The sequence below is a fragment of the Mesoplodon bidens genome, assembly GCF_964165515.1.
Source record: "Mesoplodon bidens genome assembly, chromosome: 4".
NCBI lineage: Eukaryota > Metazoa > Chordata > Mammalia > Artiodactyla > Ziphiidae > Mesoplodon > Mesoplodon bidens.
The window spans coordinates 57,170,743-57,190,710 of NC_138160.1; the positions used below are offsets into that span (position 1 = coordinate 57,170,743).

The 19,968-nt window shown below is 40.2% G+C and overlaps 1 protein-coding gene across 6 annotated transcripts in view; it reads right to left on the reverse strand.

Moving 5' to 3' along the window:
* Positions 1–19,597, reverse strand: part of LOC308616972 (survival motor neuron protein-like) — a 45,106-nt gene extending 25,509 nt beyond the window's left edge. For 5 of the 6 annotated variants that reach the window (XM_081233560.1, XM_081233562.1, XM_081233564.1 and 2 more), the window contains exons 1-6: positions 19,470–19,597; positions 4,961–5,032; positions 3,137–3,256; positions 2,066–2,266; positions 1,761–1,916; positions 203–280 (exon numbers count right to left, since the gene is read on the reverse strand). In XM_081233560.1, coding sequence (XP_081089686.1) covers positions 203–280; positions 1,761–1,916; positions 2,066–2,266; positions 3,137–3,256; positions 4,961–5,032; positions 19,470–19,556 — 714 coding nt within the window. In that variant the 5' untranslated portion in view covers positions 19,557–19,597. The remainder of the gene's footprint in view (positions 1–202; positions 281–1,760; positions 1,917–2,065; positions 2,267–3,136; positions 3,257–4,960; positions 5,033–19,469) is intronic. The other variant, XM_081233561.1, reaches the window with a different exon arrangement.
* Positions 19,598–19,968: the final 371 nt, after the last annotated feature.

Sequence of the window (19,968 nt, forward strand, 5' to 3'; positions counted from 1 at the left end):
GCTCACCACAACTAGAGAAAGCCGCACCACAGCAACAAAGACCCAACGCAGCCAAAAAAAAAAAAAACAAAACAAATCCTGAAGTTTAGTCCGAATTTTTACCCATCAGAACCTGGCTGTGACATTTCCGAACTACCTATGTTCTGCTAAATCCCAAACTGTGTATGAAAGGAAAGTTTAATCTGAATTCTTTTGCACTTACTGGTGGTCCAGAAGGAAATGGAGGCAGCCAGCATGACGGGAAGGGTGGCGGTGGTGGGCCACTGAATTTTAGACCTGGCTGTAAAGAACATTTCAAAGAAAGACCAATTTAACAGTTTCCATATGTAAAGAGCAAAAAAGAATTCAATGTCAAAAGAATCAAAATAATTGCCCAGAATAATATCTATATTATTCATATCAAAAAGGTTAAATAGAATTTCACATACCAAATGCTGAAGTCATATAGACTCATAAATTTAGATTTTTCTCGTTTCCTTTTATGTAGACATTCAGGCAGTAAAGCCAAAGTAAGAAAAATTTAAAATTACCTAATAAATCAGAGACCGTATACTCAGCAAGACATTTCCATCATAAAAGACCGTATTCTCCTGCAATTTCATTAACTAAATTGCATAAACTATTGGACGTCCTTTCAATTACATGTGCTAATTTAGAGCATATATTATAAAAATTAGTGTCTCTCACTTAACAAGAAAAATCAGCCCCCTGAGACCAATGAAGCATGTTTATTATGTATATAAATTAAGAGGTCTGACCATTCTGAAAAATGTAATAGAATATAAACCTCAATAAGGAAGCTCTCAACAGGGAATCCTAAGGAAAAGTTTTAATGTCATGCTTGATTTTACAAATCTTTATTATTATCACTGCCTGAAGAAATCAATGCTTTATACAAAACTACTGGACAGGGACTTTGATTCCATGATATAACCTAAACTAAAAATACTTTTTGTTTAAGTTGATTTGCTACTGATAACCAAAAGAACCATGAATAAAAACAGTATTTACATTTTGCTCTACAAAACAGTCTGGGAGCTTCCTTGGATTTCACCTGTATCAGATGTAAATACTGTGTTCTCTTCCAATTTTTAGATACCTTATACAAGTGACACAGGGAACTACAGCACAATATCCAGCTGATGATAAAATATTATACTTTCAAACTTAAGTTTGCTAAACTATTTTTTAAATTAATTTTTATCGGAGTATAGTTGCTTTACAATGTTGTGTTAGTTTCTGCTGTACAGCCAAGTGAATCAGTTATACATGTACATATATCCCCTCTTTTTTCGATTTCCTTCCCATTTAGGTCACCACAGAGCATTGAGTAGAGTTCCCTGTGCTATACGGTAGGTTCTTGTAAGTTATCTATTTTACACATAGTATATATGTCAATCTCTAAAAGTTTGCTAAGTTATACTCTAATACACCTAATACTCTATAAAAATTGTTAGGAAAGAAAGGCTTTCATTATAAACTATTCTGCATTGCTATCTTATTTCCTTTTCAAGGAATTCTCAGGTATGTATTTACAACATCTATGGAAAGCTACGAAAGTTTCATGAGGGAAATCCCTTGCAGTCCAGGTGGCCCGGGTTCAAATCCCCGGTCCGGGAATTAAGATCCTGCAAGCTGCAGGGCGCAGCCAAAAAAAAAAAGTTTCATGAGAAAAGCTACAAGTCACTTAATGGAGGGGCTGAATGTTCCAATACTATATTAACTATTTCCTGAGAAACCTTTTCTGGGTAGAAGTTTACCTTTCCTGGTCCCAGACCTGATCCTGGCATATGGGGTGGTGGAGGGAGAAAAGAGTTCCATGGAGCAGCTTTTGACTTGATGTTATTTGGTTTATTTACAGGAGACCTGGAGGAGTTCTCACTTTCATCTGTTGAAATTTGACTTTCATTTTCATTCTTTTAAGAGAAAGAAATACATGTACTTTTGTTATAAAAGCATCAATAAGAAAAATATAATGCTTCAGTGGATCAAACTGACAACCAGTTATACTGCTTAATTTCTCATCTGGTTTCTGCTTCCAAGAATTCCATTTTTTTATCCTTACCTCCTGAGCATCCTGTTCTATATTATTAGCTACTTCAGAGGTTGTGGAAAGTAGATCAGACAGATTTTGCTCCTCTCTGTTTCCATATCCAGTGTAAATGACAACACAGGTTTCTCTCTTAAAGTCAATCGAAGCAATGGTAGCTGGGTAAACACAGCCATCTTCTGACCAAACGGCAGCACATTTTTCACCAACTTTCCACTATAAAAGAAACCAAAGACAGACACACACACACACACGCACATTTCTTTAAAAGAGGGTAAACTATACTCTTGTGTGGGTGGAGTGGGGTTGGGGGTAGAGGGGACAGTCTCCGGTTAACTGTTCTGGGAGGCAGAATGTTATACTGAAAAAACTTGGGGCCAAAAACACAGGAATCTGAATTCTAATATAAATATAACATGACATGGTCCTGCCATTTATATAATCATGGACCAGTTTCTTAATGTCCTTGAGTCTTACTTTCCTCATCTGTTAAGTGGGTGTAGTATAATCTGCCTCACATATTTGTTGTGAAGAACAGAAAGGAGGGGAAGCATGTAAAGTGTCCAGTACGCTAGCCCAGCACATAGCACGTGCTTATCAAACATCAGCTCTCTTCCCCTTGGTAATGATGAAACTAAAGCAACTAATGAGACACCAAAATAATTAGCTTCTATGTGGACTGTTTGAAATAGCAGAAATGACTCTACCCAGAATATCTGGTCCCCAGGTATGAACAGTTTTAGGATTTTTGAAGGAAAAAAAAGGATACCTCTCTCAGATTTAGAAAAGTCAAACACTGCCAATTCAGTTGAAGTCTTCAGGTACTTCTTCCAAGTTGCACTGCCTTCCTCCCCTCTACCCCCAACATAAACACTGTCCTGAATTTAGTATTTATCATTTCCTCCTAATTCTTTATATTAACATGCATGTTCCTAAACAATAGAAAGTTTAATAGGTGCTTTAGAAATTTTATGATTATATGTCAATAGAAAACACTGTCCTAATAATTTAAAGGTACTTTATACTATTTAGTAAGGACAGTAACAAGAAATTCTTTGAAGTTAAATCTCAAGGTTTTAAAATAACCTGCTTCAAGGGAGTTGTGGTATTCTTTCTTTGGCTTTTATTCTTCTTAGCAGGTTTCCTTTTAGGTGTGCCTTTTGGTTTTTCTGAAACTTCGGAACTGTCACCGTTCTTTAGAGCGTGCTATGAAAACGTGAATAGAAAGGTACATGTTACAGGGTGATATATTAAAAAAGTCACAATATAACTCAGTTACTATAAACTGGTCTCCAGACCCCACCGTCTCAGATAGCTTCTATTTCCTCTCTTCACCATCCCACATGCTAAGAAACTGCTCTTGAAGGTATCATATATCTGATAATCAGCTCTAAGGACCCTTATAAGCAAGTCTCCTCACTCTCAACCTTTCCATAACATTAGACTCTGTCAATCATCTTTCTTTTAGATAGTCACAACGTTTTTGATGACATAGCAATGTTGGGCCCTAATGCTTTTATTACTTCTCTGATCAAGTCTAAAACTTGGGCATTCCCAACAAGAACTGGCCATCCTTCTTTACCAGCTTATGATCATCTATTCCTATTACTTCAATTATACTTTCTATGCAAACAAACTTCCAAAGCTATTATCCAGCTCTGACTTTTCTCCTTAGTTCAACATTTCCAATTACCAATTTCATATCTTCACATTTACCTCAAATGCAACACAATTAAACGTAAACTATCTCTTGCCCAAATCAGTTCTTTTTCTCTGCTCAGTCTACTTCCCCACGCAATATCACCAACCCTGTCCCACATCGAGCCCCATTTTAATCTGCGTTTTATAGAACTCTCTTGGTTAACTCTGCATTAGTGTTATTTCTAGTCTAAATGTATGTTGGAAAGCATGTTATTGACAAATTTAGAGTTCAGCTTCAAGGATGACACACAGATCTGACCTTTACCTCATGCTACAGGAGTGACCAGGGATGGAAGTGGACTCCATGCTTGGTGCTCTGTGTGAGTGTGTGCTCTGTGCCTGGACTACTTACTGATGGCCCATGTATGATGCTCAATAAGACTAAGCACCTTAGACAGTGGGGAAAATGATGATATTGGACAACTGTGTAAATGTCTTGTTTGAGCCACAAAAAAATAGACTTCGCCCTGCAAAAGAAATGTAAATTCCTTGACATTCACCACCATCAGGAACACTTGACTTGATACCTCATAGGATCTGGGGAGGATTACATTAATTTAATGTATGTAAAGCACATGGAACAGTGCCTAGAACACTGTAAACACTCTGCAAGTATTCATTACTGCACTAGGCTATTTATCCTCAATATTATTTCAATAAAGGCTTGTTAATTGTTTCAAAAGTATAATTCAGATTGTCCTTCCACTAATCTGAATTAGAAGACTTTGATAGTTTGATACAGTCTAAACACATTAAATATTATAAATGTTTAAAACTCTGCTTAAATTGCCTCTGTTAAAGGGATGACATATAGACTGGTTACCAACTTCTAAAGGAAGATAACTAATTTATCTAACCTGTTATCTTTTTTTTTTTTGCGGTACGCGGGCCTCTCACTGTTGTGGCCTCTCCCGTTGCAGAGCACAGGCTCCGGATGCGCAGGCTCAGCGGCCATGGCTCACGGGCCCAGCCGCTCTGTGGCATGTGGGATCTTCCCGGACCGGGGCACAAACCTGTGTCCCCTGCATCGGCAGGCGGACTCTCAACCACTGCGCCACCAGGGAAGCCCTAACCTGTTATCTTTTAATCTTCAAAATTAGACTGAGTAATGGGTACTTTAACGCTTTACTGTAAGTATTCTATCATTTTTTTCCCTGAATGAGTACACACATGAGGAAATAAGGAAAAGAATAAATAAGCATTTCATACCTTAAATGAAGCCACAGCTTTATCATAAGCTTTTATCAATGCTGTATCATCCCAAATGTCAGAATCATCACTCTGGGAAGGGTAAAGAATAAAAACAATTCATGTTTGGTTGGATTTCATCAAAAATGTGTGTTAGTAACAAGTAATAAGAGCTATCTTAATTCAGACATAATGAAATTACATTAAAAATGGGTATTTTAAATCCTAAATAAACCACAAGAAGCCTCCCTGCTTAGAGATTATGGGACATTACCCCCAAAGCTAGACATACGTAAATGTTCTAAGAGTGCCATGAAGTAAACACTCCACAATTTAATTCCTATCCACCAACCATAAGTGGATCTGCTCAAGGGTAATCCATGTTTCAGTCTTTTCTAAGAGCAGATAAAGGGTTTACTTTGGCAGAACGGGAAAACAACTGGCCACCAGGGATTTAAGACATACTGTCACACAAAAGAATAATATAAAATGAATATGATAAAATATTAAAACATCAAGTACAAACAAAAAGCACAAATTCAGAAGTGGGAAGGAGAGGCTGAGAAACACTCCTGCCATAAACCCCTCTCCCGGTGTGGAGACCCACAGTCAGGAGTGAACTCACAACCTGGAGCTTTTCCCTGAGGAGCAACGGGTCTGAACTCCAAATTGGGCACCCTAGGTTTTAAGAGCAGCACCTGAGAAATGAGTCCCCCAAACATCTAACTTTAAAGACAAGGGGGGGGGGCTTCCCTGATGGCACAGTGGTTGAGAGTCCGCCTGCTGATGCAGGGCACACGGGTTCGTGCCCCGGTCCAGGAAGATCCCACATGCCGCGGAGCGGCTGGGCCCGTGAGCCATGGCCGCTGAGCCTGCGCGTCCGGAGCCTGTGCTCCGCAACGGGAGAGGCCACAGCAGTGAGAGGCCCGCGTACCGCCAAACAACAACAACAACAACAACAACAACAACAAACAAGGGGATTCACGTCCGCGAAACCCACGAGGGAACAGGAACTGAAAGGGTTCCCATGCTTGGAACCACCCCTCCCCTCCAACGACTCAGCGCAGAAGCAGCTGATTGAGAGGCGCCCAGACTTTCTGTCAAACAGGCTCACTTATCGTAAAGTGCTGACCTGCAGAGTAGGCATTTAATTTAACATACATCTAGGGACCTGCTGGGACAGTAAGGACAGAGGCTAGCAGCACCATCTTTATGCTGTCTGCCTCACTCCAGCCAGCAAGGGCCATCTTTGCCCTCTGCTGCTCTCCACAGCACCAGTAACTCCCAGAGGGGAGCTTTTATGCACATCTGATGTCCCAGTTTTTATGTCTGGTGTCCTGGTTTTTACAGCTGCAGCCCAGGGTGGGGCTTACTGTGTTCTTGGGTCCCATGGGGCTGTAACAACCAAAGAGACAGTCCTTGGTGGGCTACCACACCCAGGAAACTGCACAGACAGCAGACTGAAACACACACCATTCTTTCTGTGAAAAAGGTCTATTTGCTTGTAAAGGAAATTAGTCTTGAGGAGAAGGCTTCTAGTTTGGTGCATAGCTAGGGATCTACAAAGATGCTCAGAGGTTACTGGATGCAACATCTGCACTCTCTCTCTGTCTGGCTCAAGCTCACTGTATCTCCCAGAAAGGTGCTTAATGTAAAATGTGACATCAAAGACAAAATGTGGAGGGGAGTAAAAATGTAGAGCTTTAGAATGAGTTCAAATTTAACTTATTATCAACTTAAAATAGATGGTAATAAATATAAGTTTTTATATGTAAGACTCATGGTAACCACAAGGCAAAAATCTATAGGAAATACACAAAAGATAAAGAGAAAAATATCCAAGCATACCATTAGAGAAAATGATCAAACCACAAACGAAGAGAGAGGAAAGAAGGAAACAGAAGAACTATAAAACCTCTAGAAGAAATTTAACAAAATGGCAATAAGTACATACCTATCAATAATTACTTAAAATGTAAATGGACTAAATTTAAATTCTCCAATCAAAAGACACAGAGTGGCTGAATGGATAACAAACTAAAACTCACCTATATGCTGCCTCAGGAGACTCACTTCCGATATAAGAACACACACAGACTCAAAGTGAAGAGATGGAAAAAGATGTTCCATGCAAATGGAAATGAAAAGAAGGCTGGGGTAGCAATACTCATAAGACAAGTAGACTTTAAAACAAAGACTGTAATAGTAGGTAAAGAAGAGCACTACATAATAATAAAGGTGTCAATCCATGAAAAGAAGACAACATTCAGATGTATTTATGCACCCAACACAGGTGCCCCTAAATACATAAAGCAAATATTAACAGACCTAAAGGGAGAGACAGACAATACAACAACGGTAGGGAACTTTAACACCCCAGCAACAGATATATCATTCAGATAAAAAATCAATAAGGAACGGGCTTCCCTGGTGGCGCAGTGGTTGAGGGTCCGCCTGCTGATGCAGGGGACACGGGTTCATGCCCCGGTCTGGGAAGATCCCACATGCAGCGGAGCAGCTGGGCCCGTAAGCCATGGCTGCTGAGCCTCCGCGTCCGGAGCCTGTGCTCCGCAACGGGAGAGGCCACAACAGTGAGAGAGGCCTGCGTACCGCCAAAAACAAAAAAAGGAACCATCTGCCTTGAAGGATATGTCAAATCAGATTAACTTAATGGAAAAATACAGAGCAACAGAAATACACATTCTTCTCAAGTGTGAAAGAACATTCTCCAGGATAGATCATATGTCAGGACAGAAGTCTTAATAAATTTAAGAAAATGGAAATCATATCAAGCATCTTGTCTGACCACAATGTATGAAAGCAGAAACCAATTATAAGAAAAAAACTGGAAAATTCACAAATACATGGAGATTAAACAACATGCTACTGAACAACCAATAGGTTAAAGAAGGAATCAGAAGAGAAATAAAAAAATACCTTGATACAAATGAAAATAGAAATATAACGTACCAAACTTAGCAAAAGCAGTTCTAAGCAGCAAGTTCATAGATAAATGCCAATATCAAGAAGCAAGACGACTTCCCTGGCAGCACAGTGGTTAAGAATCCGCCTGCCAACGGGTTCGAGCCCTGGTCCGGGAAGATCCCACATGCCGCGGAGCAACTAAGCCCTTGCGCCACAACTACTGAGCCTGTGCTCTGGAGCCCTCAAGCCACCAAATACTGAGCCCACATGCCACAACTACTGAAGCCTGTGCACCTAGAGCCCGTGCTCCACAACAAGAGAAGCCACTGCAATGAGAAGGCTACACACAACAAAGAGAAGCCACCACAATGAGAAGGCTGTGCACAACAAAGAGTAGCCCCTGCTTGTCGCAACTAGAGAAAGCCTGCGTGCAACAATGAAGACCCAACGCAGCCAATAAGAAAGAAAGAAGAAAAAAATCTCAAACAACCTAAGTTTCACCTAAGTATTAGGAAAAGAGGAAACCGATGAAACTCAAAGTTGGTAAAAGGAAGGAATTAACAAAGATCAGAATGAAAAGAAATGAAACAGAAACTAAAAGACAATAGAAAAGATCAATGAAACTAACAGTAGGTTCTTTAAAAAGAAAATTGACAAACCTCTAGATGGAGTCACAAAGAAAAAAACATAGGACTCAAATAAATACTATCGGAAACGGAAGTGGAGACATTACAACTGATACCACAGAAAATACAAAGGATCTTAAGTAACTACAGTCATCCCTCAATATCTGCAGGGTACTGGTTCCAGGACCCGCCACGGATACCAAAATTGACGCTTGCTCAAGTCCTTTATATAAAATGGCATAGTATTTGCATACAATCCTGCATACTTCATTGTTAGTAATACCTAATATAATGTAAATGCTATGTAAATAGTTGCTGGCATGCAGCAAATTCAAGTTTTGTTTTTTGGAACTTTCTGGAAATTTTTTTTTTACCCAAATATGATTGATCTGAAGTTGGTTGAATGTGCAAATGTGGAACCTTAGGATATGAAAGGCTGACTGTACTATGAACAATTATATGCCAACAAATCTGACAGCCTAGAAGAAATGGACAAAATTCAAAGAAACATACACCCTACCAAGAGTGAATCATGAAGAAACAGAAAATCTCAATAGACCAATTACTAGTAAGAAGATTGTTAGAGGCTTTTGACTATTAATTCAAACAAAAGTTCAAGACCAGATAGCTTCACAGATCAATTCTTTCAAACATTCAAATAAGAATTACTACTAATCCTTCTCAAACTTTTCCAAAAAAAATAGAAGAGGAAGGAACACTTCCAAACTCATTTCATGAGGCCAACATTACCTAATATCAAAACCAAACAAGGACACCACAAAAAAAGAAAACTACAGTCCAACATCCCTGATTAACACAGATGTAAAAATCCTCAACAAAATATTAGCAATCCGAATTCAACAACACATTTAAAAGAATCTTATACCATGATCAAGTGGGATTTATCACAGAGATGCAAGGACGGTTCAACATTCACAAATTAATCTATGCGATACATCACATTAACAAAAAGAAGGAAGAAAATCATACGATCATCTCAATAGATGCAGAAAAAGCATTTGACAAAATTCAACATCCATTTATGATAAAAAACTCTCAACAAAGTGAGTATAGAGGGAACATACCTCAACATCATAAAGGCTATACATGACAAACTCACAGCTAACATCATCCTAAATGATGAAAAGCTGAAAGCTTTTCCTCTAACATCAGGCACAAGACAAGGATGTCCACTCTTACCACTTTTATTCAACAAAGCATTAGAAATCCTAGCCAGAGCAATTAGGCAAGAGAAATAAATAAAAGGCATCCAATTTGTAAAGGAAGAAATAAAAATGTCACTATTTGCAGATAACGTGACATTATACATAGAAAGCCTTAAAGACCCCACCAAAACACTATTAGAATAAACAAATTAGTAAAGTTGCAGGTTACAAAATCAATATATAAAACATGTTGAATTTCTATACCATAAAAACAAACTATCAGAAAGAGAAATTAATACAATCCCATTTACAACTGCATCAAAAAGAATAAAATACCTAGGGATAAACCTAATCAAGGAAAAGAAAGACTTGTACACTGACAACTATAAGATATTATTAAAGTAACTGAAGAAAATAGAAATAAATGGAAGGATTCTCTGTACTCATGGATTGGAAATAGTTAAAATGTCCATATTACCTAAAGCAACCTACAGGTTCAATGCAACCCCTAGCAAAATCCCAAAATTTGTATGGAACCACAAAAGACCCCAAATAGCCAAAGCAATCTTGAGAAAGAACAACAAAGCTGGAGGCACCATGCTCCCTGATTTCAAACTATATTACAAAGCCACAGTAATCAAAACAGTATGGTACTGGTATAAAGACAGACAAATCGGTGGTACAGAATAGAGTGCCCAGAAATAAAGCCACACATATATGGTCAATTAATATATGACAAAAGAGCCAAGAATATATAATGGAGAAAAGACAGTCTCTTCAATAAATGATGAAAAAAAAAACCTGGACAGCCACATGCAAAAGAATGAAACTGGACCATTGTCTTATACCACATATAAGAATTAACTCAAAACGCTACTGTAAAGGACAGGAAACTATTCAATATCCTGTGATAAAACACAATGGAAAAGAATATGAAAAAGAATGTATATATATATGTATAACTGAATCACTTTGTTGTAAGTCTAAATTAACACAACATTGTAAAACAATTATATTTCAATAAAATAAATAAATAAAGAATTAACTAAAAATGGATTAAAAACTTAAATGTAAGGCCTAAAATCAAAACTCCTAGAAGAAAACATAGGCGGTAAGCTCCTCGATATCAGTCTTGGCAATGATTTTTTTGGATTTGACACCAAAGCAAAAGCAACAGAAGCAAAAACTAACAAGTGGGAATACACCAAACTTAAAAGCTTCTGCATAGCAAAAAAAAAAAAAAATCAACAAAATGAAAAGGGAACCAACTCAATGGGAGAAAATATTTGCAAATCACTTATCTGATAAGGGGCTAATATCCAAGATATGTAAAGAACTCATGCAACTCAAGAGCAAAACCCCAAACAATTCAACTAAAAATAGGCAAAAGGGACTTCCCTGGTGGCACAGCGGTTAAGAATGTGCCTGCCAATGCTAGGGACACGGTTCAATCCCTGGTCTGGAAGATCCCACATGCTGTGGAGCAACTAAGTCTGTGCACCACAACTACTGAGCCCGCGCACCATAACTACTGAAGCCCACGTGCCACAAATACTGAAGACCGTGCACCTAGAGCCCGTGCTCTGCAACAAAAGAAACCATCAGAATGAGAAGCACGTGCACAATGAAGAGTAGCCCCCACTCGCCACAACTAGAGAAAGCCCACGTGTAGCAAAGAAGACCCAACACAGCCAAAAATAAATAAAATAAAATAAATTTATTTTTAAAAAAAGGGCAGAAGATCTGAATAGACATTTTTCCAAAGAAGACATACAGATGGCTAACAGGTACATGAAAAGATGCTCAACATCACCAATCATTAGGGAAATGCAAATTAAAACCACAGTGATATATCACCTCACACCTGTTAGAATGGCTATTATCAAAAAGACAATAACAAGTGTTGATGAGGATGTAGAGAAAAGGGACACTAGTGCACTGTTGGTGGGAATGTAAACTGGTGCAGCCACTATGGAAAATAGTATGAAGGTTCCTCAAAAAATTAAAAATTTTACAACAGACAAGATATGGAAACAACCTAAGTGTCCAACAATGGGTGAATGGATAAAGAAAATGTATACAGGGACTTCCCTGGCCATCCAGTGGTAAAGAATCCGCCTTACAATGCAGGGGACACAGGTTCAATCCCTAGTCAGGGAACTAAGATCCCACATGTCGGGGCAACTATGCCCATGTGGCACAACTAGAGAAGAGAAACCCGCATGTCACAACCAGAGAGAAGCCTGTGTGCAGCAACGAAAGATGTTGCACTGCCTCAATGAAGATCCTGCGTGCCACAACTAAGACCCTACGCAGCTGAAAATAAATTAAATAAATAATAAAAATAAATCTTTAAAAAAGAAAATGTATACAGGTTTTCCCCACTATATGAAAGTAGAGTGTTCCTATGAAAGCTTTTGTAAATGGAAATGGAGTAAAGCAAAGGATCAATTATGTTAGAACACAACTTGCTAATGGATAAACAAAATAAATCAGGATAAAGTACAGATGCTCACAGGCACAGTTCAAAGCTATGGTGGCTTGATGCTGAGATGTTGAGTGTTGCTCCTGGGGAAGGAGCTTGGTGGTGCCACTCTCACTGCTTGGGTTGCCTGATGCCTCTATAATGGCTTGCTGCAAAACAAAACACTGAATGTTATTTTTGCTTTTCACCTTTTTTTTTTTCATAAAAGCAAAAATCCTCTTTGGATTTCCTTCAGTTAGTGAAAATAGTTACTAATGTAGGTCTTTTATAAAAGTGAAGTGGTATAAAGCAAACTTTTAAAAAGCAGGGGATAACTGTTCATATATAGTAGAATATTATTCAGCCATAAAAAAGAAATCTTGTCATTTGAGACAACATGAATGGATCTTGAGGTCATTACACTAAGTGAAGTAAGTAAGACAGAGAGACGAATACCATGTGATCTTACTTATCTGTGGAATTTAAGAACAAAAAACAGAACAAATAAACAAAAAAAGCCCAACCTCATAAATACAAAGAACAGACTGGTGGTTTCCAGAGGTGGGGGTGGAGGGGATGGGGGAGGGGACTGAAACAGGCAAAGGGAGTCAAAAAGTACCAACTTCCAGTTATCAGGTAAATAAGTCATGGGGATGTAATGTGCAACACAGTGCCTATAGTTAGTAACACTGTATTGCATATTTGAAAGTTGCAAAGACATAAAATTCTCAACACAAGGAAAAAAATATTATAACTATGTATGGTGGCAGGTATTAACTAGACTTACTGTGATCATTCTGCAATATGTATAAATAGCAAATCATTATGTCGTACAACTAAAATTAATATAATGTTATATGTCAATTATACCTCAATAAAAAAAGGAAAAAAAAGGGCAAGGAATGTATGGTGGATGATCATGGAGGAAACAGGCTAGGAAATAAAAACTAAAAGGATCTGGATAGATAGAAAAGAAAATTGAAAGCACTCCAAGGACAACCATGAGCCAAAAAGAGCATGTAAGCAAAAATAAACACACTGACTGTATGATTCCACTCATATGAGGCTCCTAAGTAGTCAAATTCACAGAAACAAAGTAGAATGGCAGTTAGCAGGGGCTGTGAGAGAGCAGGAAATAAAGAACTGTTCAATGGGTAGAGTTTCAGTTTTGCAAGATTAAAAAGTCCTGGAGATCTACCGCACAACAGTGTGAATATACTTAACACTACTGAAGTGTACACTTAAAAGTGGTTAAGATGATAAATTTTATGGGGTTTTTTTGTATTTGACAGATCAGTGAAGCAACAAGTCCAACTAGATTCATTCTCACGCTATAGAGTAGTTGAAGGTAAGTTTGGATACATAATGTTGGTGATGGGAAGACAGGTTATAAAACACCATCAGTTAGTATTTTGGATTTTGTACAATATTAGCCAATCAATGAGCTCTGAAGAAGTTTGCTATAAAACTCGTTTAGTTGTAAAGTGAATTCTTGTCATTTTCTTGTTAATCTCCATTATACAGAGAAATATGTTCTGATATAAAACTGTTAATCTTGCTATATGATAAAAAATACTTAAAAATCATTAAGTCATTATGCAGATAAGGAAAGTAATCACAAAGAGGTAATTGACTTGTTCAAGGTTATGCTGCCCCTTGGAATAAGAGATGTTTCTAAAAGCAGAAGATATATCAATTCTGCAAATGGAAAAGGTACTACTAATAAAGGAAAGTGTACTCCACTGTATCAATAGAAGTGGGCACTCTTAAAAGTAAGATACAAATACATAGGAACCCAAACTCATCACATTACAACTGTTATAAGACATTTCAAAATGAACAGCAAACAAAGACATCTATACAAAGCTATTATGAGAAGAAACATTTTAGGTGATAAAACTTCTCAATTGACAATCACAAACAGAAGAAAATACAATAACCATCTGAAATTAAATTGTCTTAAACTAGCATTCGCAATATGGAAAAAAACACCTTGAATCAAAATTTCTAAAAATTCAGATGAGAAAAGAAGGCAAAAGGGAAACAGTCAAATGAGCAGTTAAACAAAATCAAGAACGAAATGGAAGAAAAAGTAATACTGATGCAAGGTACCCAAAGAAGAATACATTTGACTGAAAATCTAATGGGTACCAAGGAAAAGACATGAAAAAAGAAAAAGAAAATAAGTGAAGTGGGGACTGGCAAAGAATAGTTAACATATGTGTATAAAGGGGGTCCCTGAAGAATAAAAGCTAAACAAATAAATACACAAAAGTCTCTAAAAGGAATTCTCAGAGCCTCTAAGCAAAAAGATCAAGTCATTTACAAAATACAGAAAACTAGTTAGTATTAGACTTCCCATAGAAATTTATGGGAAAAATGTATGAGCCAAGGATTTTATATACACCCTAGCTGTCCTTCAAGCAGCAAGACTCAGTTGTGTTTCTTTTTTTTGGCTGCACTGCACGGCTTGTGGGATCTCAGTTGCCCGACCAGGGACTGAACCCAGGCCCTTGGCAGTGAGAGCGTGGAGTCTTACCCACTGGACTGCCAGGGAATTCTCAAAAAGGTACTGTTAAGAGAATGAAAAAATGAATGAACTCACAAACTGGGAGAAAATATTTGCAAATTACCTATCTGATAAAGGTTTTGTATCTAGCATACACAAAAAACTCTCAAATCTCAACAAAAAATAATTCAATTTAAAAATGGGCAAAAGATTTGAACAGACACTGCCTAAGAAGATACATGGATGGCAAATAAGCACATGAAATGACAATCAACATCATCAGTCATTAGGGAAATGCTAATTAAAACCACAACAACAACAAGACACCACTACACATTAGAATGTCTAAAATTAACAAGACTGATCATACCAAGTGTTAGCAAGGATGTGGAACAAATGGAACGTTTCATACATTGCTGGTTGAAACGTAAAATGGTACAATCACTTTGAAGAAAAGTTTGGCAGCTTCTTAAAGAATCAAAATAGTGGACTTCCCTGGTGGTGCAGGGGTTAAGAATGTGCCTGCCAATGCAGGGGACGGGGGTTCGATCCCTGGTCCGATAAGATCCCACATGCCTTGGAGTAACTAAGCCCGTGCGCCTGCGCCACAACTACTGAGCCTGCCCTCTAGAGCCCGCGAGCCACAACTACTGAGCCCAAAGGTCACCGCAACTACTGAAGCCTGCACACTCTAGGGCCCGTGTGCCACAACTACTGAGCTTGCATGCTGCAACTGCTGAAGCCCACGCACCTAGAGCCTGTGCTCTGCAACAAAGGAAGCCAACGCAATGAGAAGCCCGCGCACTCCAACGAAGAGTAGCCCCCACTCACCACAACTAGAAAAAGCCCGTGCGCAGCAACAAAGACCCAACACAGCCAAAAATAATAAATAAAAACAATAAAATTCAACTTAAAAAAAAAAACAGAAGAATTAAAATAGGGAGTTCCCTGGTGGTCCAGTGGTTAGGACTCTGCGCTCTCACTGCCGTGGGCCTGGGTTTACTCTCTGGTCAGGGAACTAAGATCCCACAAGGCATGGGAAAAAAAGAAAAAAGAAAAAAAATTAAAATATATCTCCTCCATGACCTAGGTGTTTGCCAAAGAGAAATGAAAGCATATGCCCATACAAAGTCTTCTGCACTAATACTCATGGTGGTTCTATTTGTAACAGCCCCAAACTGAAAGCAACCCAAATGTTCATGAACAAGTGAATGGATAAACAAATTGTAGTATATTCGTGCAACAGGATCCTACAGCAATGAAAAGGAATGAATGACTGATATACACAAGAAAATGGATGAAACACAAAATAACTATGCTGAGTAAAAGAAGCCAGATAAAAAAAGACTCCGTATTTGTAAAATTCTAGAAAATGCAGACTAATCGATGGTGACAGAAAATGGATCAGCAGTTGTCTGGGGACAGGAGATGAGGAGGGATGAAAGGGAAGGATTACAAAGGGGTGTAAAGAAATCAAACCATCCCACACACTGGGACCACATGGAGAAGCCGAGACAACATGAAGAAAAGAGATGGCCTGTCAGTCCCTAGCAGCTCAGTCCCCAGCTATTGTAGCTCCAATTACTATGTGGATGCAACTACACGAAATGTCTGAAGGAGAACTGCCCACCAAGGCCTTCACAAATTCCTGACCCACAGAAACTAGGAATAAAAAATGATTATTGTTTCAAGCCACTAAGTTTTGGGTGATTTGTTACACAGCAATAGCAAAGAGAAGAGACCATCAGGACTGCCTTTATATCTGTTTCTCAGTCACCAAGAGAAGCCCACCTCTTTCCTTGCAGGCATTTCAAAATGAAATGTTTTCTTCCCCATATCCCTCAAATTACTGTACCAGAGGTGGGGAAGTAATCTTCCTTGTTCCTCACTTCCACTTCCAGATTATTCTTCCTCCCTAAAACTCCCAGGTTTGAAAATCCCATCACCAAACTCCACTGTCCACTATCCCTCCTCATTGCAATCATCTGTATCTTCCTGGGTCACTCTTCCTCATTCCTTGAGGTTTATATCCCAGTACTCCCTCCAACACTAATCCTGTCATAATTTTTGGTTATTTAAAAACCCATGGGGCTTCCCTGGTGGCGCAGTGGTTGAGGGTCTGCCTGCGATGCAGCGGGCACGGGTTCGTGCCTCGGTCCGGGAAGATCCCACGTGCCGCGGAGCGGCTGGGCCCGTGAGCCATGGCCGCTGGGCCTGCGCGTCCGGAGCCTGTGCTCCGCAGCGGGAGGGGCCACAACAGTGAGAGGCCCGCGTACTGCAAAAAAATAAAAAATAAAAAAAAATAAAAACCCATGTACAGGGACTTCCCTGGTGGCGCAGTGGTGAAGAATCCGCCTGCTAACGCAGGATACATGGGTTCGAGCCCTGGTGTGAGAAGATCCTACATGCTGTGGAGCAACTAAGCCCGTGCACCACAACTACGGAGCCTGAGTTCTAGAGCCCATGAACCACAACCACTGAGGCTGTCCACCACAACTACTGAAGCCCGCGCACCTACAGCCCGTGCTCCGTAACAAGAGAAGCCACCGCAATGAGAAACCCTCGCATCACAATGAAGAGTAGCCCCCACTCGTCGCAACTAGAGAAAGCCCGTGCACAGCAAAGACCCAACGTAGGCAAAAAAATAATTAAATAAATAACGATAAAAAAAGTATTACTCAAAAATAAACCAAATAAAATAAGAGATAATTAAAAAAAAACCCATATACGTGATCCTTCCAAATACCCTACCCTTGCTACATCTTTTTTTTTTTTTTTTTTTTGCAGTGTGCGGGCCTCTCACTGTTGTGACCTCTCCCGTTGCGGAGCACAGACTCCGGGCGCACAGGCTCAGCGGCCATGGCTCACGAGCCCAGCCGCTCCGCGGCATGTGGGATCTTCCCGGACCGGGGCACGAACCCGTGTCCCCTGCATCGGCAGGCGGACTCTTAACCACTGCGCCACCAGGAAAGCCCTGCTACACCTTTAAACGCTTCGCTACCAATGACCTTTTATAGTACCCAATCTCAGCTACTCACTTCTATGGTCTTTATTATAACCATTAACTATAACCTCTCCAAAAACTCAACTGCAAAAATCCTACTCTCCAGCTACCACCTTCTAGGCTCTGCAATTTATTCCTTCTAGTAGGTTGATGATGACAGTCATTCCACTTCACTGGGACTGGTAAAACAGTGATCCTCACACTTTTTAAACTGCTTCTCACCATGGTAATGTCCTCACTTCCTTTCTTAGCCAGCTTTAATTCCACCATCGATCATTAAGACAACTCCCTGTACCGCCCCCTTCTCACTTCATACTAGGTAAAACTACAACCCTATTAATTTCAACTATTCATTTACTTTGTGTCTGCCCTCACACACCTGAATTTGAATTTAGCTAGCGAAAAATACAATCATGCTGCCTAGTCTCCTTTTTTTAAAAAAATTATTTATTTCTGTCTGCGTTGGGTCTTCGTTGCTGTGCACGGGCCTTCTCTAGTTGTGGCGAGCAGGGGCTACTCTTCGTTGTGGTGCGAGGGCTTCTCATTGTGGTGGCTTCTCTTGTTGCAGAGCACAGGCTCTAGGCATGCAGGCTCAGCAGTTGTGGAGCACAGGCTTAGTTGCTCTGCGGCGTGTGGGAATCTTCCTGGATCAGGGCTCGAACCCGTGTCCCCTGCATTGGCAGCGGATTCTTAACCACTGCGCCACCAGGGAAGTCCTATCTAGTCTCCTTTAAACTCATAACCACAAATCTGAAGTAGGCCTTTAATGTTGCCTAGATTTCCCTAACGCAACACTCATCCACTCTCCTAGGGGTTTACTTCCTACCTTCTCTCTTCTCTAACCTCCAACACCTGCCCCCTGCCCCTCCTCACTAGTAGGCTGATGACCTTGCTTCTTTTACTGAGAGAACAGCAACAACCAAAACAGAATTTTCATAATCTCCTGCCACTACATCTGCCCATCCACACAAATCTGTACCCATATAACTGTCACCACATGAACTGTCAATATTTCTAACAAAGACCAAATCCATTCTTTCTTACTACGCTAGAATGTTGCTTGCGCAATTCTCTTCTCTCCTACAACGTCAATTATACCGTCCTTACTGGATCTTTCCTATCAGCCCAGAAACATGCTGAAACATTTCTCCCATCTTAAAAACAAAAACACAATTAAGAATCCTTTTTATCTCACTTCCCTCTCCATCCATTGGTCAATTTCTCTATCTTCCAGTACCCACAATAAAACTTGAAATATTTGCTCACATATGTTGCCTTGAATTTCTCCTCTCCGACTCTCGAACTCGCTCCAATCACATTTCACTCAAGAATGAGTTCTAATCTTACCCCCTTATACACCTGCCTTACTTGCAGTCTTCCCCATCTCAGTAAAAGGCAACTTCATCTTTTCAGCTGTTCAGAGCAATCTTGGAGTTAGCCTTGACTTTCCTCTCTCAAGCCTCTATTATCGTATACCCGTGCACAACCTGTTGCCTCTGATTTCAAAATATATCCAGAAGCCAAGTAACCGACTGTCCACTGCTAACAGCGGGATTATTCCAATAAACTCCTAACTGGTTTCCCTGCTTCGCCCTGGCCTGTCCCCGCACACCTCCCAGTCGGAGAGAGCTGGACGACCAAGGCACAATCGAGTAGCAGTAGGGCCTAGGCTCAAAGTCATAGGGAGCCCAAACTGGGCGAGGAACGAGCTTGCGGCTGAGGCTCCCAAGTGGGGAAAGATGTAGAAACATGCGGACCCATCGCCCCGCACTGAGCCGACTGGCCGGGGAAAGAGCGCAGGGGGCAGGTCGGGGACAGCGCCGGCTGCGACCTCACCTGGCCTGTGCCGCGCCGGAACAGCACCGAGTCTGCCGGCTCTGGGACGCCGCCGCTGCTGCTGCCGCCTCCGCCACCCATCGCCATGGCTAATCTGCTGCCGGGTACGCAGCGTGTGCTAGGTCCCTCGGCGAGTGACGACTTCCGCCGCCCGGCCTCCGGGAGCGGAAGAGCATGGCGGCCTAAGGGCCGCCGGCCGCCGGGGAGGAGTCCCCGCGCTTTCGGCCCGCGGGCGCCGCCTATCCTTGTCGGCCGCATTGGTGTTTCTTCTCTGTATCCTCTCAATTCTTTGATTTCACCTTTTCGTCTGTTCCGAGAGTGATTCGACCAGAGTTTTTGTTTGTTTGTTTTAAACAATAAATCTTCTTAAGAAAATAGCGTTCGTTGCAGGTCACTTAGAAAATATGGGTAAGCAAGCAGTAAAATAAAAAGCAGTCCCTTGGTAACCAATAATAATATAGCTACCATTTTTAAAAAATGCTTTTAAGAATTTTATATA